General features: G+C 40.8%; 1 protein-coding gene across 4 annotated transcripts in view; it reads left to right on the forward strand.

Moving 5' to 3' along the window:
* The window catches only part of CLVS2 (clavesin 2), a 54,594-nt gene extending 33,796 nt beyond the window's left edge, over positions 1-20,798 (forward strand). For 2 of the 4 annotated variants that reach the window (XM_073337196.1, XM_073337197.1), the window contains 3 exons: positions 10,003-10,113; positions 14,595-14,815; positions 19,563-20,798. In XM_073337196.1, the coding sequence (XP_073193297.1) occupies positions 10,003-10,113; positions 14,595-14,815; positions 19,563-19,650 (420 nt within the window). In that variant the 3' untranslated portion in view covers positions 19,651-20,798. Of the gene's footprint in view, positions 1-10,002; positions 10,114-14,594; positions 14,816-16,071; positions 16,177-19,562 lie in introns of all 4 variants that reach the window. The other 2 variants (XR_012158040.1, XM_073337199.1) reach the window with 2 other exon arrangements.
* Positions 20,799-21,016: the final 218 nt, after the last annotated feature.

Genomic DNA, 21,016 nt, shown 5'->3' on the forward strand with positions numbered 1-21,016 from the left:
TTTATGCACAGTGCAATTTTCAATAAAATCTGCCTGCTATATAATTTAACAAGATATTCACAACTAAAGCTAGGTGGAAAATGGAATTTTTTTCCCCATGAGAATTTTCCTAGGAGAAGTCCCCCATTGGAAAATATCCTATTGATAAATAATTGTTTTCCCACAGGAAAATTAAAAGAAATTTGTGTGTGGAGCAACCTGCTTTTCCCCATTTTCTTACCATTTTCCAAGTAGCAGAAGTGTGAAAAGTTGTGGTGGGGTTCTACGTTGCAAGTAACTTTTCGAGAGCGTGAAATGCTGAGACAGTTGAAGTGAGAAACTCACTTTTTTTAAAAAAAGAAAAGGAGGACTTGTGGCACCTTAGAGACTAACAAATTTATTTGAGCATGAGTTACAGCTCACTTCATCGGATGCATTCAGTGAAAAATACAGTGGAGAGATTTATATACACAGAGAACATGAAACAATGGGTGTTACCATACACACTGTAAGGAGAGTGATCAGGTAAGGTGAGCTATTACCAGCAGGAGAGCGGGGAAAAAAAAATCTTTTGTAGTGATAATCAAGGTGGGCCATTTCCAGCAGTTGACAAGAACGTTTGAGAAATAGCGGAGGGTGGGGCGGGAGAGATAAACATGGGGAAATAGTTTTACTTTGTGTAATGATCCATCCACTCCCAGTCTGTATTCAAGCCTAAGGTAATTATATCCAGTTTGCAGATTAATTCCAATTCAGCAGTCTCTCATTGGAGTCTATTTTTGAAGTTTTTTTGTTGAAGAATTGCCACTTTTAGGCCTGTAATGGAGTGACCAGAGAGATTGAAGTGTTCTCCGACTGGTTTTTGAATGTTATAATTCTTGATGTCTGATTTGTGTCCATTTATTCTTTTACGTAGAGACTGTCCAGTTTGGCCAATGTATATGGCTGAGGGACATTGCTGGCACATGATGGCATATATCACATTGGCAGATTTCCTATTTGATATCAGTTTTGTTTTTTTAATTTTTTTTAATTCTGCAGTTTTTGACCCACCTGTCTGGATTGGAAAGGTGCTCAGGGTACCAAATAAAATATCACTACTGTCTAAATCTTCCAGATGAAGGCTTTTTCTTCTACAGTAATTGTGGTTTTTGCTTCAGCCCTGGATAGCTTTAGATATGTAAGTGTATAAAGGATCAGGACCTTAGTGCAGATATCTGGGGACACTACAAATATTTTACAATATACAGCACACATTTCACTGCAATCTATTTGGAATGCCTTGTTGTTTGGATATCTTCAATGAAGGTTTATGTTTGGGAGCAGGTCTAAGGTTTATCCATCCCTAATGTGGGCAGTGGTGGCTCTCAGTTCCCAGATTAGTTCAGATTTTCTGCTCCGGGGAAAAAAAATCCTTGGCAGGTGTTAACGTTTTGGACCAGTCCAAATTTTTCAATTGTTCCCCTGTTTTTCCTTCAGTTTCCTGTTTAATGTCCTAAAAATGAAGCTTGGGAACTCTGTGCCTTATATCGGGCAGAAACGTTCTAGTGTCTTGATCAGGTTTCCAGTACAAAGATACAGCATATATACAGATATTGCATAAAAAGTATATTGTAGTGTGCTGTTAGACACTGCTTAAAACTGTATTGACTCCCCTCCCTCATCCCCTGCCCCCCACCCTACCCCACCCCCCCAAAAAAGATGGACTCTTCTGAATAGCTGTAGGAGATCTGAATTTTTGTCTGCAGGAAGAATTATCAAACAAAGCACTGATATTTAAGCTTTTAATAATGTAATATGGTAATTTTGGGCTTGTGGTTTATTAGAATTCAGTTGCCCCCAGTTTTGGCTCTACGTTCCACAGGGCTGGTCCAGCTGGTCTCCTTCAGATGCTAGGGCTCTGATTCATCAAAGCACTTTAACACATGCTTAGCTGGAAAAGACATGAATAGACCCATTGACTTCAAGGCTGAACTGGGGCCTAATCCGTCAGGTACTGCACTGTACTTCTCCGAGATGGCTGGCACCCAAGGAATTCAGAATGCAGGCTTTGGAAAGACCCTTTTTCTAATATGAAAGAAAGCTGAGCTTTCCTATAGATAAAGGTGCTGATGCAAAGGGTGGGATTTTCAAAAATTCCTAGAGTTCTAATTTCCTTAACTCTAACTGATTTTCAATGAAAGGTGGGTACCTTACTGTGCTTTTGAATATGACTCATTATTACCTGCATTATAGTAGTGCCTGCAAGCCCAGTCAAAATAAGTGGGCCCTGGTGATAGGCCTTGTACAAACACACAGTAGGTGACAGTCCCTGCTTCCAAGAACTTACCATCAAATTTAAGGCCTGGTCTACACTTAAAAATTAAATCAACCTAGCTACATCTCTTGGAGCTGTGAGTGCATAGTTAGATTGACATAACCCCGGTGTAGATGCAGCTAGGTCAACAGAAGAGTTCTTTCATCAGCTTAACTACCTCTTCTTGAAGAGGTGGATTACCTACGCTGATGGCAAAACCCCTCCCATCAACGTAGGAAGCGTCTATATTATGGTATTACAGTGGCACAGCTGCAGCTGTGATAGTGTAGACATGCCAAAAGACAAGATGCAAAGTGGTAACAAGTAACTGGGGGTGGGGAGGAAGGGTAGAAAGAGAATTAGAGTAACAGTTGTGGGAGCATGGGGTAACAGACTTGCTGTGTGCACACCTTGATGGTGTTGAGACGTTTCAAACTGAATAAGAATTAAATAAACAAATATCAGTAATACCTGAACACTGGTGGCATAAAGTCAATTGAGCACATCCAAAGAGGATGATTACGTCCACACGCAGTTGAAGTAGAATGATCCTGGTTATTTGTCCGTGGACCCAGGCAGTGTGAGTTATGGGTAGCAGTCTTTATTTCTTCTCTTTGAGCCTATGCATATAGCGATAACAGCAAAATCTGAACTGAAGAGAGTACTGAACTAGAACACTGTGCCAATGCAACTAGAGAGCAGAAACCTGGCTTCTCTGGCATGTGCCATGGCCTAGAAGTTGAAAGCAGCAGGTTGCTGGAAAAGAAGCATGTAAAGACAGACCATACAAATTATGAGAAGCAGCAGGGGGTGGGAGGGGCAGGGGGAACCACTATGCTGTGAGTAAATTAGGGTTCCTTGGACTTGGATCTGAAAATGCTGTAATAAGGCAGTTTGTTCAGGACCATTCCCCTTAACTGTCTTGGTGACCTTAGAGAAGAGGCTAGTTATCATAGAATACCCGGGTTGGAAGGGACCTCAGGAGGTCATCTAGTCCAACCCCCTGCTCAAAGCAGGACCAATCCCCAATTTTTGCCCCACATCCCTAAATGGCCCCCTCAAGGATTGAACTCACAACCCTGGGTTTAGCAGGCCAATGCTCAAACCACTAACAGTCATGATCAGGCAACCTTACATGAAAACATGTAGGGCTCTATCTTTTATCTGACCGCACACTATTAACAAGCATGTGTAAGCCTTGGCTCATTAGGGCTGTGAACAATACTAATTAGCAGTACTACTCATCATACATGGAATGACTGTATTTAGAATTGATTATTTATCAGATGTGTACTTATCTTGCACTATTCCACACAATCAGTGATGTTTCTCAGTGGTTAATATGAAAAAATCCACACAAACAAATGTAATTAGTTGCCGGTGTTGTGAATAAAGGAAGAGATTAAGTACACTCTGCTTAACCATTCAGTTATGCTCCATCAGCTGGCTAATCACTTCTCCAGTCAAGTGCATAGCTTGCTTCGTGGCTCCTTCCTAGATACATGTCTCTTGTCAGTTTTTGGCATGGGATTTCTTTTTCATAGAGTCCATGAAGAATGTGATTCCTGGGTTACAGACAGCTCTGCTGCCATGCAATATGTCTCTAGGGGCACTTGCAACTGTCACCGTGTCTGTGACTTAACATATATAAAAACACAGGAATCGTTGATTTGGAAGAATTTCTCACCTGCTGATTTGTAGGATGGCCATCTGTCTGATGGATCCCTGGTGTAAAAGTTAGTTATATGTGAGTAGTGCCAGAATGTCAGATACATTTCAAGCTCCAGAGCTACACTCCTTAATACACCTGTTCTTAGTGTTCCTCCAGCATCTGCTGCTACTTATGCTGCCTCTTTCTGCTCTTATAAGGCAGTATGTTCTACTGGAGTGAGCATAGGACCTGAATTCATGAGTTCTAGTCCCAGCATTGCTGCTAACTTGCTGTGTAACTTTGGTCCAGGCACTTGAGACTTAAAAATCGGAGTCTAAGTCACTTTGGAAAATGAGGCTTGGAACCCTAAGTCAGTAGGGCATTGCAAGGCTGAGTGGAACACCACCTAAGTCTTTATGGGTTCCTCAAGTTTTGGGTGCCCAATTGGAGACACATTACAGGTGCCTGATTTTTAGAAAGTACTGACCACCTGCTTTCTGAAAATCAGGCATCTCAAGTTGGGCACCCAGAACTTGAGGTACCCAAAATCATAAGTCACTTAAAACCCCCCTCACCCCCCCAAAAAACCTTAAAAATCGTTGAAACCCTTTGAAGAAATCTTCAGTAGCTCTAGGGTATGCTTACTTGCACAGTGAGACAGCAGCTACCATCTCGTATCCAATGACATCGATTATGTCAGTGTTACTCCACACATATCCGGGGCCTTCAGCATAACCAGATTCAAAAGGAGGAGGAGGTGGTAATTGCATTGCCCTAAGTGGCACCTTCTCCAGATACTCCTTTTATCTGCAGGGAATACAGTGACTTGACAGTTACCCGAAGGATCAGGACGTGATCCATTTTGAGCTAATGTTGGATTACATATACCTGTCATACTGAACCAGAGCATGTGCATAGATACCTTTTCATTTAGGAACTCCTCTGCCCACTACTTGGGGCATTTTCTAAGCAATAAACCAGAAATATTTAATAAACTCGATGATGACTGATACACCCACCCACCATGCTTATTCACTAGTCTGAGTGTTTCTGAGTTTGTTTTGGTGAGTGTAACTGTAAATGGGGGGGGGGGGGGAGGAACAACAGAAATAGTTATTCATGCACTGAAGTCCTGTGTGGCTAGCTTAGTTCAATGTCTTACATATCTCCTGCATAAGGATAAGTGCTTGATCTTCTGAAATGTTCTGGAAGATAATGGAAACAGTATAGGGACCATAGGTAGTATTTCCTACCTTTTCCTTGTTCCATTCCACCCTTTGTAACTCCATCCCCCACATCACACATGCCTGCTTTGTCTGAAGACCTGTTCAGTAGCTCTTGCACAGTGGGACCCAGCATGCTGCCCTTTGCTTCTATGCTGGAATGGCAAACTGGATTAACTGAGTTCAATTTCCTGTGGATATGTAGAACCCCCTGCAACTACTGGGGCAATGTCACCAAACAACTTTTCCTTCCAAAATATTTCTTCTAGTTTCTCTGATATGTGGATAATTTACTATCTTTTAAACATCACAATGTATCTTTTCAGCATGGTATATGGGGATTTATTTTAGTGACAAGGTGTATTAGGGATCCAAGTTCTCACTCATTCTGCTGTAAATCTTCTCCGTGTTGGCAGGACCTAGGTGTTTGGCAAAATGTGTAATGATCTCTTTGTGGCACAGCCTTTCTGTATATTTATGACAGTTCTTGCAGACTTTCCTGAGGAGCTGTGATCATCATGTGTGTACATTTGACTTCTGAGTTGTGGAAAGACAGGTGTCAAAGGTATAAATAACAGGAGAAGAAAGGATTGGGTAGCATGCAAGACTTTAGAACAAATTTGAAGGAAAGAATAATTAAAGACTAAATAAAGAAAGATTCTAAATAAATAAATCTAAATAAAGAAAAGAAAAAAAAGGGAAATTTAATAGATTAAATCTATCTGGACTTCAGTGAAGGATTTGACATGGTACCATATGGGAAATTATTAGTTAGTATAAGAATTGAAAGGTGGGTAAGGAAGTGACTGAAGGGGAGATGTCAGTGGGTGGTGCTGAAAAGAGAACTTTCACCCCAGAGTGAGTTCACTAATGGAGTTTCTAAAAGATCTTTCCTGGGACCAATCTTATTTAATATTTTCATTAATGACCTTGGGACAAAAAGTAGGAGTGTGCTAATGAAATCTGCTGATGACCAAGTTGGGAGGTATCAGTACAGAGGAGTATCAGAGTCTTTTACAGGAAGACTTGGATGACTGGAGTAGTAAGTGCCCAGTACAGAGTGCCAGGGCCATGCATGTAGGGACTAAAAAGTACTTCTGCTATCAGCTGGGGTTCATCAGTTGGAAATGACAGAGGAGGAGAGAGACCTGGGTGTAAGGTGGATCACAGGATGAATGAGCCACTAACATGATGTGGCTGTGAAAAAAAGACTGGATCAGGCAACGGACATGGGTTGCAAAACCCAGTGAATTGAGAGAGACTGGGGACAGGTGTGTGTACCTGGTAGTGTGTGACTCTTCTGAGGGCCTGAAACACTATTTGGCTCTATTAGGAGTCCTAGGACTGTATTAGGCAAAGTACTTACAGTGGAGATAGGGAAGTATTAATGCATTGTACAAGGCAATGACAAGACTTCATCTGGAATACTGTGCACCGTTCTGGTCACCCATGTTCAAGAAAGATGATTCAAACTGGAACAGATGCAGAGAAGAGCTACTAGGATGATTAGAGGTACGGAGGAGAAGAAACTAAAAACTTGGCTTGTTTAGCCTAGCGAAAAAATAGGTTGACATGGGATATGATTGTTCTCCATAAATACATTGAGAAGTAAATCCCAGGGAGGTAAAAAAGCTATTTAAGATAAAGGACAACGTTGGCACAAGAACAAATGGATGGATATACACTGGCCATTAACAAATCCAGGCTCAAAACTAGAAGATTTCTAACCGTCAGAGGAGTGAGGTTCTGAAACAGCTTCCCCATAGGATTAGTGGAGGCAAACAACCTAACTCATTTTAAGATGGAGTTTGATAAATGTATGTATGGGATTATATGCTGGAGTTGCCTACAATGGACACAATGACCCAGAAGCTCCCTTCCAATTCTGTGGTTCTGTTTTAGCTGTTTTCATCCCTGGAGATTGAGCCAGATATTGTGATATGGAGCCTAGTGATTTTGATCAAATAAAAGAATTAAAGAGTAAAGGAATTTAATAATTGCTTGGGCTGAGATCTGCAAGACTGACGAGGGAATTTTGTGTGTTCGTGCATGCACGCGTCCTTCCTTTGACGTTACTGGTTGTGGTAAATGGTACCTTTTTTGCTTTTATAAAGATGAGACTGGAGTAGGGACTCACTCTTTATAGTATGGGTCCATCTTGAGTGGAGCTTCTGGGAGGAACAAACCACCTCTCATGCTGCATTTTATTCTCTCACAGGATCAAAAGTCCTCTTAGGGCTAAAGAAGTTTCTCAGAGCTCAGCTGGTTTTTCCCTCTGGGGATCTGAGAACTGGCTAACATGGGCATTCTGCACAAGACAAACAAATGATGAAGTAATGAAATATAGTAAGGATTCAAGTGAAAGCTATTATATAGCTCATCAATGTACCTAAATATTATCTAGTGTAAAGAAACCGGTACTCCTCCTGCAATGTTTTTTTATATATATATATATATATATATATATATATATATATATATATATATATACACACACACATATAGGTGAAACTGGGAGGCACTTGAAATTATTGGTTTCAGAGTAGCAGCGGTGTTAGTCTGTATCCGCAAAAAGAACAGGAGTACTTATGGCACCTTAGAGACTAACAAATTTATTAGAGCATAAGCTTTCATGGGCTACAAACCACTTCAACGGATGCACTGAATGAAACATATAATAAGAATATATATATATATATATATACATACAGATAAGTTGGAAGTTGCCATACAAACTGTGAGAGGCGAATTTAGTTAAGATGAGCTATTATCGGCAGGAGAAAAAAAATTTGTAGTGATAATCAAGATGACCCATTTAGACAGTTGACAAGAAGGTGTGAGGATACTTAACTTAGGGAAATAGATTCAATATGTGTAATGACCCAGCCACTCCCAGTTTCTATTCAAACCCAAGTTAATTGTATCTAGTTTGCATATTAATTCAAGCTCAGCAGTTTCTCATTGGAGTTTGTTTTTGAAGCTTTTCTGTTGCAAAATGGCCACCCTTAAATCTTTTACTGAGTAGCCAGAGAGGTTGAAGTGTTCTCCTAACGGTTTTTGAATATTATGATTCCTGATGTCAGATGTGTATCCATTTATTCTTTTGCATAGAGACTGTCCAGTTTGGCCAATGTACATGGCAGAGGGGCATTGCTGGCACATGATGGCATATATCACATTGATAGATGTGCAGGTGAATGAGCCCCTGATGGCATGGCTAATGTGATTAGTCCTATGATGGTGTCACTTGAATAAATATATGGACAGAGTTGTCATCGGGCTTTGTTGCAAGGATAGGTTCCTGGGTTAGTGTTTTTGTTGTATGGTGTGTGGTTGCTGGAGAGTATTTGCTTCAGGTTTGGGCGGCTCTCTGTAAGCGAGGACTGGTCTGTCTCCCAAGATCTGTGAAAGTGAGGGATAATTTTTCAGGATAGGTTGTAAATCTTTGATGATGCACTGGAGAGGTTTTAGTTGGGGGCTAAAGGTGACCGCTAGTGGCATTCTGATATTTTTTTTGTTGGGCCTGTCCTAGTAGGTGACTTCTGGGTACTCTTCTGGCTCTGTCAATCTGTTTCTTCACTTCCGCAGGTGGGTATTGTAGTTGTAAGAATGCTTGCTAGAGATCTTGTAGGTGTTTGTCTCTGTCTGAGGGATTGGAGCAAATGTGGTTGTATCTTAGAGCTTGGCTGTAAACAATGGAGCGTGTGGTGTGGTCTGGGTGAAAGCTGGAGGCATGTAGGTAAGTATAGCGGTCAGTAGGTTTCCGGTATAGGGTGGTGGTGTTTATGTGACCATTGCTTATTAGCACAACCTCTTGCACCTATGCCTAATGCAAGAGGTGTAGCTTAGACATCAGAGGGAAGTAGACTATCCCAGTAGCTGGGCATATGCACACACATGGACATAATGAACTCGGTGGCAATATTCCAGAACAGGGATAGTGAAATCACTTGCCTCTTCAAGTTTTCTTTCTGGCAGTAAAAGGGAGGGTGTCTGTTGCCTGCTATATCAACTTTCAAAAATAATATGCATACTCGATCATATAATAGTATTGCAGTTTTTGGCCCTGAGAACCAAAATACCGCATGCAAATAACCATACAAATGAATTCTCCACCCTCTTGTGTTTCTTTAGTAAAGGTGTCTGGCGAAACAGCCAAAACCAATTTAGAAAGAAATGGTTGGCTCAGTACAGAAGCTTGCTCCATATACTTCAGCTCACAGCTTCTGAATATGTGATGAGAACAAGGCTCATAAATATTGTATGATCATGTTTAATGCATTTTAATCTTGCAAAATGTAAACAATATTGTATACATTTTGACTTGCAGCTTAGGTTTACATTTGATTTTTAAGACTGGAACAAGGAAATAGGAACATTTCTACTGTATTTCAGCAATACTGACAGAGATGGGAATGTGTTGCACTACTATTAAGATTAAAGATAAATGAAATTGAATGGAGAAAGGCAGGGGAAAGCATGTTGTATTGGTGGATTCTGGGCAGATCATAAACGTGTAAAGTATACCTAGGGGACAAAAATGCCCTCTTTATTAGAATGCTGTTCATAGAATCCTAGGAATGCAGGGCTGGAGGGGACATCAAGAGGTCATCCCAGTGCTATGAAGCCCTTTATAATCATTCTGTCAGGAAATTGTGTGCCTAAAAGTATTGCTACTCTGGAATGGAATGTTGGACCATCATTGAGTGGACACCATTTTGGAAAAGAGTTCTTTAAGGTTAAGTAAGCAAATGAATGCATTTCAGCAACAGAAAATTGAGTTGACACACACAATATGTCTTCTCTTAAGAATCTACTTTACTCATGATGTATGTTTGTTTTATGTTCTATAGGACAGTTTTCCAGCTCGGTTTGGAGGAATTCATTTTGTCAATCAACCATGGTATATCCATGCCCTCTACACAGTTATACGGCCCTTTTTAAAAGAGAAGACGCGGAAAAGGGTATTCTGTTTGTTTTTTATATTGTTAAACAATTATAGTCTGCAGATGTATCCTAGTGTATTGTAAATAGACATGCTCAAAATCTCCAATTGGTATTTGTGTAATGTATTTCAATATAGCTCTTAAAGATTTCTGTTATGAAGGGCTTCTCTCCTGCCTCCAAAAAAAAAAGATTTAAAAAACGACTTCTGGGTTTTTTTTTAAATACGTAGTGCCATATTCTTCCCTGATGCAACTGCATTGACATCAGTGGAGTTACTCCAAAGATACGACTGCCGCCAAATGCACATACTGTATAAAATGTTCAGTATAAATGCCTATGGAAAGGGATTTGTGTATGTGCATACCACACTAACTTCTGAGATGTAGTTTTAATTTGCCTCATGTACATCATTTGTAATTAAATCAGAGTTAGATTGTCTGGTTTCACCCATATAGCTGTCCTGATCTGTGGGGAGCTTGCTTCTGAAGTTGAGCTATGGAGTGGGGACAGGGTGTTTGAAGGCCAGAAGAGGGTTGGGGGACAAATAGGGGTGTGCAGTCAATGGGGTTCTTTTTTCCTGTGTGGAAGTAGGCTCTCTTGGGGTATCCTTACACAATTACGACCATATCCTGAAAAATCTTTTCCAACCCTCCTCTTCTGGACTTCAAACAACCCCCCAGCCAACTGGGCTCATCAGAAGCAAGCTCCCTACAGATAACAGAATGCCAACTGGGTGTAGTACTTTGCACTTGTCCTTCTTGAAGCGGAATCAGACCCTGCCATAACAGATACAAAACCTACAGACGTATTTCCACTGCTGTGATGACCAATACCCCCCACAACACATTTTTCAAGATCCATGGGTCCTACACATGCCTATCACATGTGGTGTACCTCATCCAGTGCATCAAATATCCCAACAGCAATTATGTCAGTGAAACCAGACAATCACTATACTCTGAAATGAACTCACATAAGATGTTTTTGTCTCATCGTTTTTCTATCACACATGGACAAACACCTTTCACAAAGCGATAACTTCACATCTGACCTATCAGTCCTTGTCCTCAAACGGAACCTGCACAACTCCTTCAAAATATGAACCTGGGACCTGAAATTCTTAGAAAGTCAGAGCTGTAGAACTGGAAAGGACCTTGATAGGTCATTGAGTTCAATTCCTTGGACTTAAGTAAGATTAAGTAGTATTCTAGATCATCCCTGACAGGAGTTTGTCTAACCTGTTGTTAAAAACCTCCGGTGACGGAGATTCCATAACCTGCCCAGGTAACCTGTTCCAGCAGTTAACTACCCTTACGGTTAGGAAGTTTTTCCTAATGTCTAACCTAAATCTCTTGCTGCAACTTGAGTCCATTACTTCTTGTCGTGTCCTTGGTGGTTAAGTAGAACAATTTATCACCCTCCTGTTTATAACAACCTTTTACTCACTTGAAGATGGTTATCATATCGCGCCCCCCGCCCCAGTCTTCTCTTTTCCAGACTGAACAAACCAATTTTTTTTCAATCTTTCTTTGTAAGTCGTGTTTTCTAGACCCTTTAATCATTTTTAACGCTTTCCTCTGGACTTTCTCCAATTTGTCCACATTTGTTCTGAAGTGCAGCATCCAGAACTGGACACAATACTCCACCTGATTCCTGATCAGTACTGAATAGACTGGAAGAATTACTTGTTTCTTGCTTACAACACCCCTGCTAATACATCCCAGAATGTTGGTCACTTTTTTTTCAACAGTATTACATTTTTGACTTCTCTTTATTTTGTTATCCACTATAACCCCACTGATCCTTTTCTGCAGTACTCCTTCCTGAGCAGTTATTTCCCATCTTGTATTTGTGTAACTGATTATTCCTTCCTGAGTATAGTACTTTGCACTTGTCCTTCTTGAATTTCATCGTATTTAATTCAGACCCTTTCTCCAGTTTGTCAAGATCACTTTGAATTCTAATCCTGTCCTCCAAAGCCCTTGAAATTTTCCCAGCTCGGTATCATCCACAGACTTTATAAGTGTACTTTCTCTGCCATTATCCAGGTCACTTATGAAGATATTAAATAGAACCAGATCCAGGACCTCCAGGGATCTCTCTGTGGGACCCCACTCAACATGCCTTTCCAATTTGACTGTGAGCCATTGATAACTGCTCTCTGAGTACACTTTTCCAACCAGTTTTGCACCCACCTTATAGTAGGTTCATCTAGGCTATATTTCCCTAGTTTATTTGAGAAGTTAATGTGAGACAATATCAGAAGCCTTACTAAAGTTGAGATATCAGGTCTACTGCTCCCCCCGTCCCCATCCACAAGCCTTATTACTCTGTCAGAGAAGGAAACTGGGTTGGTTTGACATGATTTGTTTTTGACAAATCCATATAGACTGTTACTTATCACCTTATTATCTTTTAGGTGCTTCACAATTGTTTTGATTATTTGATCCATTATCTTGCCTGGTGCTGAAGTTAAATTGACTGGTCTCTAATTCCCTGTGTTCTTTTATTTCCGTTTTCCAGCCCTCTGGGGATCACTCCCATCCTCCACAAGTTCTCAAAGATAATCGCTAATAGCTCTGAGATCTCTTCAGCCAGTGCTATTCTACGATGTATTTACTCAGGCTCTGCTGACTTCAAGACACCTAACTTGTCTAAATAATTCTTAACATGTGTTTAGACTCAGATCCTACCCCATTTATACTGATGTTCACTGTTAGTCATCAGATAACTGTTAATCTTGTTGGTGAAAACTAAAACAAAAAAGGCACTCAACACTTCAGCCATTGATATATTACCTATTATTTTCTTTCCCTGCTCATTAAGTAATGGGCCTACCCTGTCCTTGGTCTTCCTCTTACTTCTAATGTATTTGTAAAATGTTCTCTTATTACTCTCTTTGTATCTAGGTAGTTTAATCTCATTTTGTGCCTTGAGCTTTCTAATTTTCTCCCTACATGTTTGTGTTGGCTTTTTTATATATATTGACTCTTCATAAATTGACCTATTTTCTAGTTTTTGTATGACTTTTTGAGTTGCAGGTAATCTAAGATCTCCTGGTTAAGGCAATGTGGTCTCTTACCATACTTCCCATCTTTCCTGTGCATTAGGGTAGTTTCTTCCTGTGCCTTTAATAGTGTATCTTTAAAAAAAACAAAACAGAAAACTCTCTTGAATAACTGTTTCCCTTGACTTGCTTCCCATGGGACCTTACCTACTAATTCTTGGAGTTTTTTCCCTCCTACAATTCCTTAGAAACATGAACACTTCATTTCATGATAACTTTCGCCCAAGCTGCTTTCCACCCTCAAATTCTCAACCAGTTCCTCCCTATTTTTCAGAATCAAAGGTAGAACAGCCCTCTCCCCAGTCACTTTTTCCACCTTCTTCAATAAAAGTTGTTCCCAGTGTGTTCTGAGAACTTGTGAATAATTTTGTGCTCCTGCAGTATTATTTTCCTAACACATGCCTGGGTAGTTGAAGTCCCCCATCACCACCAAGTCCTGTGCTTTGGATGTGTGGGGGTTTTTGTTTTTTAAAAAGCTTCATCAACATCTTCCCGGTTAGGTGGTCTACACTGGTTCTCCGCCAGTGGTCCATGGTCCCCAGCAGGTTTCCTGGGATAGGCCTAGTTAGGAGGTCTATGGCACTGGCTCTCAACCTAGGGGTCTGTGGCCCCCAGCAGGTTTCAGGGGTTGGCCAGAATAAACTGGACTTCAGCCCCGGACGGGGGCACTTGGGCTCGGCTTCAGCCGCAGGTGCAGGGCTCGGGAAGGGAGCACCACCTCCACCCCCTGACTCACCTCAGCAAGCCACCCAGCCTGCCTGGTTTGGGGGTGCAAAACCAAAAATTGCAGAGTCAGTGCAGAAGAGAGCTCTTCCCCTGTTATTGGAAGGGATTGCCTCACAGTCATTGACAATGCAAGGAGGCAGCGGCTCTCCAAGGAGACACATCACTGCTCTGCCCTGCTACATCAGCACTTGTAATTGTGACACGCACACACACACCCATCCCCCAGATGTGTCACCTCTGGTTGGGGAGCTGCAGGTTTGAGTCTTTAGATTTAGGGGGTACCTGGGTAAAGAAGGGTTGAGAACCACTGCCCTAAACCACTTTTGTTTCTGATAGAACTCAGAGAATGTTTGAAGGCTAGTTGGTAAACGTCAATATTAATTTCTTATGGAATTACAACACTTAAAGAAAAAATATGTATTGGATTGTGTCTTCTCATTTTTTGTATGCTTGTCTTCTTAGGCACTTGATCTTGCAAACTCTTTAAGTGGAACTGTTCATATGCTTAAAGTGATTCACCTGTGTATTTGTAGGCTCATAGACACAAAATGATAGCTCAAGGCAGGGATTCTGTCTGCCTCTGTTGGTACATCACCTAGCCCAATGGGACCCCAGTATAAACATTTATTTCCAGTTATAATCATTATATTATTTTGAGCTGTGTTGATTTGTGTCACTTCTTTGGCTTTATCCTCATATGTACAGATATTTCTGCATGGTAATAATCTCAACAGTCTGCATCAGCTAATTCATCCTGAGATCCTACCTTCTGAGTTTGGAGGGATGCTGCCACCCTATGACATGGGCACATGGGCGAGAACTCTGCTAGACCATGAGTATGATGATGACAGTGAATACAGTGTGGATTCCTACAGCACTCCTGCAAAAGAACTAGAAAAAGATCTCTCTCCCAAATCCATGAAGAGGTTTGTTAAATCAGCTTCTGGTGGTGTTAACACTTCCCAAATTCCTTATAATAGTTGTTCTTGATGCCACAGATAATTTCCCCCAAACAATTTATAATCTGGGAAATCATTTGAAAGAAGTCTGCTACACTGATTTTCATAATAATCATAATCGGTGTAATTTCTACAGTAGGTGTACATGGCACTTTATAGATAAGAAACGAAGGTCCCTCACCAGGTTGCTTACAATAGGTTAGACTACATAAGGACCAAGTAGTGGGGAGAAAAAGAGAGAACAGAAAGTGCCAAATCTCTTGGTATGCTGCGATTTCTTTGTGTATGTAGTGTAATTTGTTATCTTACAGTTATATAGCACGAGGACAGGACCAACTGGAACAAGTCAGTTTTTTAGGAAAGAGCTGAAGGAGACCAAGAGGGCTTGGCACATTAGAGGAGTGATAGTATGGAAAAGAAGTGCAAGACTGCAAATGGAATGATAGGAAGGCAGAGTTGTCAGAGTGCAGGGCATAGGTGGGTAGGAGTCGCAAGAAATGAGAGCAGAAATATAGGCAGGAAAGAACAATGTAGAGCCTTGAAAGTGAGGATGAGGGGGCAAAATCTGCTTTCAGCAACTGGTTCAGATTCAGACTTGAAGATCTAATTCAAAGAGTTTGAGTTTGGTGTAGAAAGAGAGAGGAAACCAGGGGAGGAATTTTAACAGAGGGAAGTGTTTTCAGAGTTGTGGACAAGGAAGATAATTTTGACTGCAGAACATTGTGTGCATTGGAAATGGAAGGGATGAGAGCTGTAGAAATAGAGAAAAGGGAAGACGTTAGTTTATTATTATTTGTATATTGGGAGAAGCGATAATTCTCCCTCACTTTACAAGTTTTATGGGAGTAGAGAAGAATGAACCTGAGAGACAGAGACAATGATGGAGTTATTAAAAGAGATGGAACAAATAGGATGGTATAGGGCTTGGGTGGGTGAAGATGAGAAATTTGGTTTAGCTTGCACATGATTAATGAGGAGTTATGAGACATAGATAGTTATGCAATCTTGGACAGAGGGTGAGAGCAGAGGTGGAGATGTAGATCTGCAGGACTCATCGTTATAAAGATGGTATCTGATGCCATGACAGCAAATGATCTCACCTAAGGGGGTGAGTATAACAGGAGAAAGTCAGAGGGCAGACCCCCGGAGGCAAATCTCTAGTGTAGACTAGAGAAGCACAGCAATGAATTGACTGACTTTCTCATTTTGTTTTTCTAATGTAGAATATGCATCTATTTTCTTCCCATTTTATTCCTGGCTTGAAAAACCCTTCACTTTTAGCCTCAAATGAATCTTCAGATTCAATGAACGGTATTCTTTCCATCTGGGTAAGTGTTGTAGACACATGAGAACAGGAGAGGGTATTCAACAACAACAAACACTTTTTATTTCTGTGTGCATGTAACTTAACTGAATGTGTTGCATCTGAAATGCACGCCTTCAGATTTCTGCATAGTGCATCTGCAGTGTACACTGGAATTCTCCTTCCCAGGCTGTTGAATACAGAAAGCCCTAAGTGCAACTTCTGCAGAAGAGAGGAGCAGTCAGGATGCTGGACAGAAAGCCCTGGGGCTTTGGTGTATTAAATATAAAGTTGAGGTTAAGATAGAAAATGACAGAAGTAAATAATTAAATTCAGAATTAAGGCTGATGCCCTCTCCTTGACTGACTTGTTTTGCCTCGGTATCACACTGGTATGGTATCCAACAGCACACATGCCTGATTTGTTTTGCCTTGGTATGCAGCAGCACACACTGTTGTCTGACATCTCTAGTAACAAGAGAGCAAACGAATAGTGGAGTGACAGCCGTATCTGAGTTTCCTGGCTTTTATATGTATCTCAAAGCCAACTATTTTCTTGTTTAACTCCTTTTGCTATTTCAGTAACTATTGCCCTCACAAACTAAAATCCTGCCAAGAATGTCATTACTCTGTCATTCAGCTTGCTCCTATACACCTTGTTTAAATCCATAATGTATCCTTCAGAAATGCCTGGGAACTCATTCAAGTTCTCGGGGATTAGGTGAACCAAACTTGAGAAGAAGGATGATCTGTTGGTAAAGAAACCTGAGTTCTAGTCTCTACTAAACTTCCTGTGCCAAATTCTCATTTGTACTAAGGCTCCTTTGCAACTCAGCTTTGTGCTTCAATTCACCATCACTAAAAGGGGGGTTAACAATACCACCCTATTTCACAGGGGGGCTAGAAGATTTTTTTTGAAATATTTAAAATACCTTCCATCTAAGGAAGAATGATTACAGAAATGAAAAAGTGCTGCTGTTGTTACCTTGATGTGTCACTGAAGTACCACAGCATGGAGAGAGAGAGAGGTGCTTTAAAGAAGCAATAAACATTGAGAGATGAGTACAGCAAAAGCAGCCACAGATTTTTAAAGCTAACTTCATTGATCTGGATATTAAGGGGAGAGGTTACATTTTACTGGAACATGTCTTTCCCTTTGAAGGCTTATTCAGGTTTTTTGTGGGTTTTGGGTGGGGGGCTCTCTCCATGCCCATATGTGGCTTGACTGAAGTCAGTACATATATGCCCTCAGTGTCCTCATCCTCTCTCTCATTTATAATTATTTGGTGACAGTCATGGTGCCTTTCCCTGCCACCGCAGGGCCCAACAAATTTCAATGGCCAGCGTGAAAGGGATGCTGGTGATGGATTCTTGGCCCCACCCACTCCATTCCCACCTTGCTCACTTGCTTACAGTGGCAAATATGGGGTATACAGCTGGTTGCAGGGAGTGGGATGGAGGGAATGTACACCCTTGCAAGGCCACTAGAGTCAGGGCATCATTAAACCCTTAAACAGCATAGCAAGAAACTAGTGAAGGGTGACTGTCATCTCTGTATTCTCTTCCAGATTGTAAGCATGTCAGCTCTGTGTCATACTTGATTGTTTACTAACTTCATGAGCAAAAGGGTTCACTGAAATTCAGTATGGTTCCTTAGAAATGACAATCGCAATGCCATCTGTGTCAGAGGGTTTTTTTTTAAATTGCCTGTTGAGGAAGAGTGAAATATAACAGAGAAATTAGCCTTGCACTCGAGCACACCAACTTATTAACACTACTGAAGGGTTCTCCTCCTGAACCTGGGGACAAGTGCCGAGTTCCAGCATGTACTTGGGAACAAGTGCATTATTTTATTATTACTATTATTAGGTAAGAAATAAATATTCATGTAAGAATAGAAAGATAAACAAAGGGGTCTCCAGAAGATATTGTAGTCAAACATTTTTATATTTTCCCGTTATTTGTGAGCTATTTTGCCTACACCACTTTTCTCTTTCTTGTTCCTACCTTGTATATGAGTGCATGCATATACACTCAGACACATATAGGGTTATGTGTCTGCCACCAAAATATTTCCTCCTTCCATCCCACAATGTGAAGGGTCTCTCCCAAAAGTACAGGAAGTTGTGACCGAGGACAGGCAATATTTCAATGCCATGCCACTGATAGGTTTAAGGGATGAAGGTAGAAACAGCGGCTTTATACAATTGGAAAAGAGAGATTTCTGTTTTTTCATTGGGAAGAATTATTATTTATTTACATGTATTGCAGTAACAGCCAAAGACTTGAACAGGATCAAGACCCCATTGTGATAGGAGCTATATAAAACAGACAGAATTCCTGCCCTGAAAAGCTCACATGATTATTATTATTTATTGACTGTACTTGACGAGAAAGATAGACCAAATTCTCTCCTGGTGTAAATGCATAACTCCGTTGACTTCCTTGGAGCACTGGTTTACACTGGTACAGCATTTGCCCCAGTATGTTTTATTTTTTACCATGTAAGAAGTGCAGGATTCATAGTGTTCTTAGCTTCTCGTTAGGTGCCTGAGTTCTGTAAATGGTATAATAGGGAACTAGACGGCTGACGCTTCACAACCTTTACTGGCTTTTGAAATGAAGTATTTTGGTTTTGGAATGAACATGTAAGGCTGGAAGCCAGACCTTTTCTGGAAGTGATGCTGTCCAGTCTCAAAAGCCCAGCAGGGTGAAGGCTAGTTAGTACATGGATGGAAGGTTTCAATGGAAAACCCAGGGAGCTGCAGAAAGTAGTGTTAGAAAGTGCCATCTACCAAGCTGCCCCCTTAATCAAGGCTGCAGCAGGGTATTCTAACACCAGCTTTGCACTTTTATATTCCCTTCCATCTGAGGATCTCAAAGAGCTTCACAATTATCAGTGACTTTAGCCTTACAATCCTTCCCTGGTTAGCCCTGTAAAGCTGATAATGGAGGTTGAGGGATGTGTTATCTGCTCTGGGAGGCCTACTGGCCACGGCAGGACTCAGTGGGACTGGCTTAGTGGAATGCCCTGCCGGGTGCACTTTTCCCTTCTGAACAGTAGTAGAAACTTGTGCCTCTAACTAAAATGTGCTACCAACTGCAGTGTTCCATTAGCCAGCAGGCTCTCACTCTTTGGAGGAGTAGGTCGGTACATGAGCTGGCAGAGTAGACAGCTTGCACTATATTGCGTGCTAGGGAGAGATCCTGCCTTGTTGCTCTGTTCTCTACTCCTACATCAGCAAACCAGCACTGGCCCTTCCCTGCATTTGTTTCATGAGGGTATTTCTGATCACTTGCTGTGATAAGATAGTTATGCCGCCTGTACCATTATTTCTGAGCCCTTTGAAAGAACTGGTGTACTTTTGTTTGTCTCAATCAAGAAAAGTCAAAACATGTTTTCCTTTTACAGATCTCAGTCAGTCGTAGATCCTGGGGTGCCAAAACGTCTGGATAAAAACGAGGAGGAAAACATGCAGCCTCTGCTTTCACTGGACTAACGGTTTCTGAGCATTGAACGTGAATTGGGGTGGAAGGCACTGCTTTTCAGCAGCAAGCAAACCATTGGGAAGGCATGTACCAGCTGGAATTCTATTTATTCATGTTAATGTAGCATAATGTAATCAGGCAGCAGGTTATGCTAGTCTGTCTAAAATATGGGTGCCCTGGGTTGAAAAAAAAAAAAGAATTTATTCTGTAAGTGCCAACTTGTTTGTAAATATTATGTAATCTTCCACTTTGAATTTGTAAGTTATGGTAGGCGAGTAATATGGAAAAGTGATTATTAAAATTTGTCTGTGAAAAGCACTGTAAAAAGGGAACACACACACATGGGTAATTAAGTTGTTTGTCCTTTCTATAGGAAGCCATCTTGCAGCTATCATATTGACTGTTTTTTTTTCTTTTCCCTGTCATGCTCATGCAGCATTCAAAGATAAGGGAGAATATAAGAACTTGGAGATAGGTAAAACCACACTGGTTACAACACTATCTACAGGAATTAATTTCACCAGTAACCTTGTGGTTTTGGGTGGTGACTTGGGATAAGTCATGCATTATCAGGGAAAAGAGGTAACAGATGAGCAGGGAACAAATGCCTCTCTTGCCCTGTTGTTTGGCTGTATGGATTTGTGAGTTTTTGTTCTGTTTAGTTTACAAGAGAAGTTTGGGGGTTTGGAAGCTGCTTGGCTCATTTGCCTAATTTGGGGCTTTCAGTGTGTGCCATATTGCAGTCACTTCTGTTGCATATTGTGTTCACTTCAAGAATTTTTCCAGAACATTCTCCTCTCTTGGAGTGAAAAAATATTCATCCCAATGCAGTGTAATAACTAGTATTTTGAACTGCAGCTGCAGACTCAGGGTTAATTATGAAACCCTGTGCACTCGGTGACTGAATACATATATATTTTTACCAATCTCTAACAAACATATAAAGTGGCATTGTTAGACAAGTATATTTAATCAAGGGTTTATAAAAATAAATCATACCTATTCAATGTACTTAGAGATATTATAGATTGTATATTGAGACTGTGATCATTAACATAGTAGAATCTTATGTACAGCATCCCACTTCAAGCACGGATTAATATGAATGAGGCATAGTCAAGCTACTCAACATAGACATTAAAGACATTTTTGTTTCGGTTGTGGTGTAATTGTATATATGAAACATGTGCCATATTACAGAAATTCTCTTACCTCATAAGAGCAACCAGTTTCACTATGGACTGAACCAAGCCATCTGAAATCTGGGGGCTATAGGTTCATGTCTGTTGTGTTGATATGCATATGCATCAACATAAGAATGTGCCCATGAAATTAAAACTGCACTCAGACAAGGATGGGAAGACACAGGAAAGCTAA

Source organism: Lepidochelys kempii, chromosome 3, assembly GCF_965140265.1.
Source record: "Lepidochelys kempii isolate rLepKem1 chromosome 3, rLepKem1.hap2, whole genome shotgun sequence".
Taxonomy (NCBI): Eukaryota; Metazoa; Chordata; order Testudines; family Cheloniidae; genus Lepidochelys; species Lepidochelys kempii.